General features: G+C 31.4%; 1 protein-coding gene across 1 annotated transcript; it reads right to left on the bottom strand.

Moving 5' to 3' along the window:
* Positions 1–2,368: 2,368 nt before the first annotated feature.
* LOC111898049 (peroxidase 72) lies at positions 2,369–3,875 on the bottom strand. The gene is made up of 4 exons (XM_023893997.3): positions 3,587–3,875; positions 3,300–3,491; positions 3,030–3,195; positions 2,369–2,921 (listed from the first exon to the last, which is right to left on the bottom strand). The coding sequence occupies exons 1-4, from the start codon at positions 3,791–3,793 to the stop codon at positions 2,509–2,511; spliced, it is 978 nt and encodes a 325-aa protein (XP_023749765.1). The 5' UTR covers positions 3,794–3,875; the 3' UTR covers positions 2,369–2,508.
* Between the last annotated feature and the right edge of the window lie 2,447 nt (positions 3,876–6,322).

Here is a 6,322-nt window from a genome sequence, read left to right on the forward strand (position 1 = left end):
AATCGAGCTGCCTGCTCTTCACATATGACTTTAGCGGCTGCTATGGATATTGAAGTATCAGAAGTGTAAAAGATGAAGCTTGGACTGGATCCAAAACCTTCGATATCCCCCTGTTGTTCCATTTTGATGAAAAATCCGATATCTTTTGGTGAACCAGAGAATCTAAAATCGTCTTCATCGGAAAATGACAATTACTCAATTGAGAGAGAGGGAGATTGTGGGACCTTTTAATTTTTTTAATTTACTAAAATATAAAAATAAGTGAGTTGGCATAAGGGGTAACCGGGTTACCCGTTTATTTTCTCAAAAATGACATATTTGACCCTAGAAACTTTATAGGACGTATGTGTCATTTTCCCTAATATAATAACCAGAAGAAAAAAAAAAAAAAAAAAAAAAAGAATAACCAAGGAAATATGTCATTTTAATGTATCATTAACCCAAAATCAATTCACTTCAACACTAGAAATTATTTTTGTTGATTATTAGTATTTGACCATTCAAAAAATGTCTAATTGTATATGCTTTTAGGATTGTGTTATCCTAATTAATCCAAGAAGTTGATTCTCGCCCACCTATCCAGCCCACAACCAACCACTCAAAGTCTACTATGTGAGAGTACTATGTGAGATGTAGACAAATAATATATTAGAAAAAGAAGGCCAAATAGTAAGAAACTAAAGGTCAAAAGTACAAAGAGGAGAGTTCTTTGTATGAGTAAAACTACAACAATAGAATCACCCCCACATTGTCATAGCATCTATAATGCATTAAACATCATTAATATCAATGGATTACTACTTCATCATTCCATATTTCATAAAATATATCAATTTGTTCTTACAATGTATTTGAACTCTATAAAGTTCAAAGAAATATTATAAAAGTTAATTTATAATATTTATTCAAGAATTGTAAAACTTTCTTATTCATAAAGAGTTTTCACTATAGTAAAATTCCATCCATTGAATGACAGACATATTTGTAAATTCATTTAACTCTTTCATTGAAACGTTATCTCATTTAACTCTTTCATTGAACCAGTGGCGGAGTGAATAAGGAGGCATGCCGGTGCTTTGCGCCTGCTAACTTTTTATTTGACCACCAAATAGACACTCTCAAGAACCATAACAACCATGAATAACCTAAGATCCTAAAGGCTAAAGCCTATTGCCCCCTCTAAAATCCAAATGCATACCCTTAATATAATATTTGAAGTGTTAAATTCTATTAAAAAAGTTTACTCTTAATAAAATATTTGAAGTGTTAAATTCTATTAAAAAAATTTACCCTTAATATAATCGTTGAAGTGTTAAATTCTATTAAAAAAGTTTTACTATATATTAGATAACGAATTCCAATAATGTATGCCCTTAATTAATCACGTTACAACAAATCTATCATGCCTAAAAAAATTAGGATAAACTATTTTTCCTTTTAAATCGCATATGTATTATACCTTCTAAAATTACATAAAAGTTGCATAAGAGATTAATAGAAGAACAATAATATATCTAACAAAAAGAATAGAAATTACAACTAGAAAACATTTAACAAATTATTTAAATTATGGTTTGCATCATCAGTATTATATTGAAAATATATATTCACCGTATATTCTTTTATTTTTTAGATCCTTTATTATCTTGAATTCCATATATCATAATTAAGCACATTGTTTCCCTCTCCAAATCTAATGTGCTCTCCAAATCTAAAATTCAAGAATTAAGAAAAATGTCATTTTTAACTCCTTATTACACATTTAACTTTTATGTAATGTGTAATGATTCTTTTTTTTTAAACGAAAAATATAATAAAATAATTTTTAATTTACTGCGGGACTCGAACCCTAAACATCAAGGCAGGAAAGCAACATCGAATACAGATGGACTAGAAGCCCTTCAGTATGGCTTCTTATAACCGAAAAGAAGATTTTTATGATGTACAATTATATTGCATTCAAATACTATTATGGAAGGTTTTAATAATACATGTTTACAACTTTAAATGAATAGTAATATCAAAGAGTAATTAACGTTGATTCGTCGAACAAACAATAATAATCCTATCTTTGCCCCCATTATTCATAAATTCTGGCTCCGCCCCTGCATTGAACATTACGAATACTCTTAGTTCATTTGTTTATCTCATACCAAAAATATCATCCTAAAACAAACTCATGTAGCCAATGTGGGACAAACCCAATTGGTAGATTTGGAAGCCTATTAGATTGAAGGTCGTGAGTTCAGGACATAGACCACTTAAATAACTTGATAAATTTAACTTCTAACCAAAATTAAATAACTTGATAAATTAACGAAGCCTTTAAAGAAAACAACAAATAAAATCACGTAGGTGCGAATCAGTCTAAACAAAGATACAGTATCTCTTAATGTCAAATAAAATTGTCATATATGGCAGGGTACATTGATAGTACTTGAAGTCATAAAATACAACGTATCACACAAAATGATGTAAAATCAACTTGTATACCAAAAGGAGATAGAATCAACTGTTGACTTTCCTGCAATTCTTCCTGATTTCACCACTTTTACCGGTCAACGGAGTGATGTTTCCCATTTTAACCATCGACTTCGCAAACTGTTGAAAGAAAAGCTCTTGATTCGCCGCATACTGCTTCACATACTGCATTGTTTGCTGGTTTTGAGTAAACAATATCTCATCAGAGCTAAGAAGCCCCTTCGAAGCTATCAAGTTCTTGTAGTAACTGTTATCAAACATCGTCGGTGAAACAGGATCCAAGAAAAACAGGTTCTGATCGCCACCGGATCTCGGGCAGTTCTGGCGCAGTTTTGCGGCGTAAGATTGGTCTAGCGAAAAGTCCGGCTGTCCCTTGCCGGTGTTATTGTATAGCCTTTGCCTGAAACTGGTGCACCTTGCATTTCCGATGGTGTGACTTCCTGCAAAAGTTATAAGCATGAGACTGTTGAGGCTCCATCAATTTTCTTGATTTTTAACAGACTCTTCAAGATTTTCTTGAATTCAATCCAGCCGAATTTATTACTTACCTGAAAGGGTTACGAAATCAACAATGTCAAGACCCTTGAGCTTAAATTTGGTGAGAATGGTCTGAAAAGTGTTGTTTGGAGCTGGAATATTTTGGTTGGAACCACTCAAGCTTGCACCTAACGAATCCCTTCTCCCCAATGGCACTTCCCAATTTGGTCCACCAGCCTGCATGCACAAGTTCAAATCATGATCTTAATTTACAAACAACAAAAAACATAAACATTTATCCATGGTTGTTGATTTATGACGCTTTAAGATACGATACATACAAGAACAGTTGAGTCTCTTGCTGCCAAAGCCAAGGCATCGGCACAGGAGACAGTCTGTGGGCATGCCTTCTCCAGTGAGGCTTTGATTTGGTCAACAACTTCGAACCCACGAGCTGAGTTTCGGTTTGGGACTGAACCCTTCTCGCTAATTATGCTTCCACTGTTGTCCAGAAGTATTGAAGCATCACAACCCTAAATGATCGTTTCAATGCGAATAACAGAAAGTTAGTGTCTTTTGATTATTATAACAAAACCTTATGACTTTGATTACATTTCTTCATACAAACCTTGACGAAACAATCGTGGAAATGGAGTCTGAGCAAAGAAGCAGCCATGCGAGCCTCTTGTGCGACAGCTTTTGTGACAACAGACCTGACGATGTTTTTAGCTTGTGGGCAGGAGTGGTCGTAGAACTGAGGGTAGAGGTTGGATGCATTGGCTAGAGCCAGGATGGATATGAGAACCATGAAGGTGGTGATTGAGTGAGTAGTCATAGTGTTGTGAGGGGGCTAGCTTTGAATGATATGATGACGCTATGGTCAATGGAATTGTGTGTTGTGATTTGTGATGAGAAGTGGAAACCTGGATTCAAGTATTTATAGACCAAGTTTTTTGCATTTTCGAGGTTATACAATGGCGTTAGTTGATCAAACAAAATTCGGAAATTTTTAAATTTTGTCTAAGTTCTATAAAATCATTATCGAATTGAAGATCGATAATATTAAGTTATACTACTGATAAAATACATGGATTCAAGCACTTGTGTAACTCAAACCTAATTAAGTTGTGTCCATAGGTAAATATTAAGATGCATCGAGTTAACCCGCCAAAAAAATCGAATAAAATAAACAAATAAATAAATGTTTATTATTTTAATTTCATATATATATATATATATATATATATATATATATATATATATATATATATATATATATATATATATATATATATATATATATATATATATAATCGGTCAAAACCTATTATTGAAATAAGAATTTGATCTTTTGAACAAACTTATTGGATAAATCATAAACATCTTGATCAAGTGAATGCATTCTTTTGTTAAAAGGGTACTTTAATAATGACAATTTACGGGCCTGATTTCATACACAGAGTCTAAGGTGTTGTTTGTTTCTTAGAAAAAACATTTTCAAACCTTTTACTGCTGCGCAGCGCATATATAAAACTTTTCATCTCGCAGTTGTTTGTTTTTCAGAAGTCTTTGGATTAAAAAACATTTGCGCGTATTCTTCTTGGCACAACATTTGTTTTGTCTCTTCCTACCTCTTCCAACCTTTTCTTCTTCTTTTTTTCTTGCTAAAATATTAATTATGTATTGCTGAAATCTTATTTCACATTTTTTTTTTCGTTTTTTTTTTTTTTGTTTATTCTTGTTAAATTTTTTTTTATATTGAATAATAATAACTTGTTATTGAAATATCATTATTTTATGTTAAAATATCTTTAGTTTTTGTTAAAATATCATTATTTTTTGTTGAAATATCATAAATTATTGCCAAAATGTCATACGTCATTAAATTTTCGATATTAAAAAACTATTTTTGGATTATGAAATCAGTTTATTTTAATTTTTTAATATCTGCAGCAGCATGCAGATATTAAAAAAATAAACATGTTTCTCATTACAGTCTGCAGCCGTTTGATCCACCTCTTCTACTGCAGAGGTTGTAGAGGCGGTCTGTTGACTTTATGAACTTTTGCTTCAAAAAAACAAACAGCACATAAATAGTATTAGGATTTAAATATAGGTGAATGAGTTACTCACTATATTTTCCAAGGTTTTGAAAACCAGACCGGAGAGCGAACCGGTCGTCTTACTGGTTCGATGGTTCAGGTGGTCCAACCAGTCGGATCGGTCTCAAAAACCGGAAAAACCGAATGATGTCATAATTATATTTAATTATATAAAAAATACAAAAAATGAAAAAATTAAATATTTTTTAAAATTTCCGGTTTTGACCAGTTTTACCGGTTCAACCGGACCGGTTTTTACCGGTTCGACCGGTTTTTATCGGTTTTCACCGGTTCAAACGATTACCGGTTTTTTGGCCTTTAAGAACCGGATCCGGGACCGGTTCCCGGTTGAACCGGTCGAACCGGCCGGTCCGGTACGGTTTTCAAAACATGGATATTTTCTACTTGCCTTTACCAATTCATGACAACTCAAATGGTTTAATGATGCATACATTTAAAATTGCCTTTTACCGTGTAACTTATAATTTTTTTTCAAAACGGCAAATATATATATTTTATACCTAAATTTTTCCTAAAATCCACTTATGTCCACCAAGAAACTTGAACACTCATCTTTAAAAAGGGATGACAAAACCGAATACAAGCTCTTTAGTATCTAACTTATAATTAAACTCGTTTTTCATCTCTAATTATACCGTTAACATTTAAATTATTCAACACAAATAGAATAATTTCTATACGTAGGTCAAAACTACCCATTTATTTAAGTACCGGTTAAATTTCTTATTGCATTTTGTTGTTTTAGTTAAGAACTTAAGATAATTGATTTGGATGGAACTGGTTAAGTTGGCGCGTGCAGGTATGAATAAAATAACACGGAAACATCGAAAGCTATATAAACCTTGTCAATAATTTAATGCAATCATGTGCTGATGGATATGGGTCGGTCAACCAATATTTTTGTATTTTTTAATAATTTTATTTTGAGAAGAGTAATAAAAGATGGAGTAGAATCACCCACTACATTATATTGACACCAATGTCATTTTGTTGGTATTAGAAAAATAATTAAGATTTAAATTTTGTTTTCTCGTTAATATTAAATATAATAATTACATCTTATTAAAATACTGGTTGTAAGACTTATATATTACATAAGTTAATTTTTTTTTTAAAGTTAAATATTAAGATCTAAGTATTTGAAAACTTTGAAGTTATAAGAAAATAAGAAAAATAATAATTTATTAAAATTGAAATGTTTATTTTTATTTTTTAAATTTAAACAAATAATTTATATAAAT

The sequence above is a fragment of the Lactuca sativa genome, chromosome 3 (genome assembly GCF_002870075.4).
Source record: "Lactuca sativa cultivar Salinas chromosome 3, Lsat_Salinas_v11, whole genome shotgun sequence".
Classification (NCBI taxonomy): domain Eukaryota; kingdom Viridiplantae; phylum Streptophyta; class Magnoliopsida; order Asterales; family Asteraceae; genus Lactuca; species Lactuca sativa.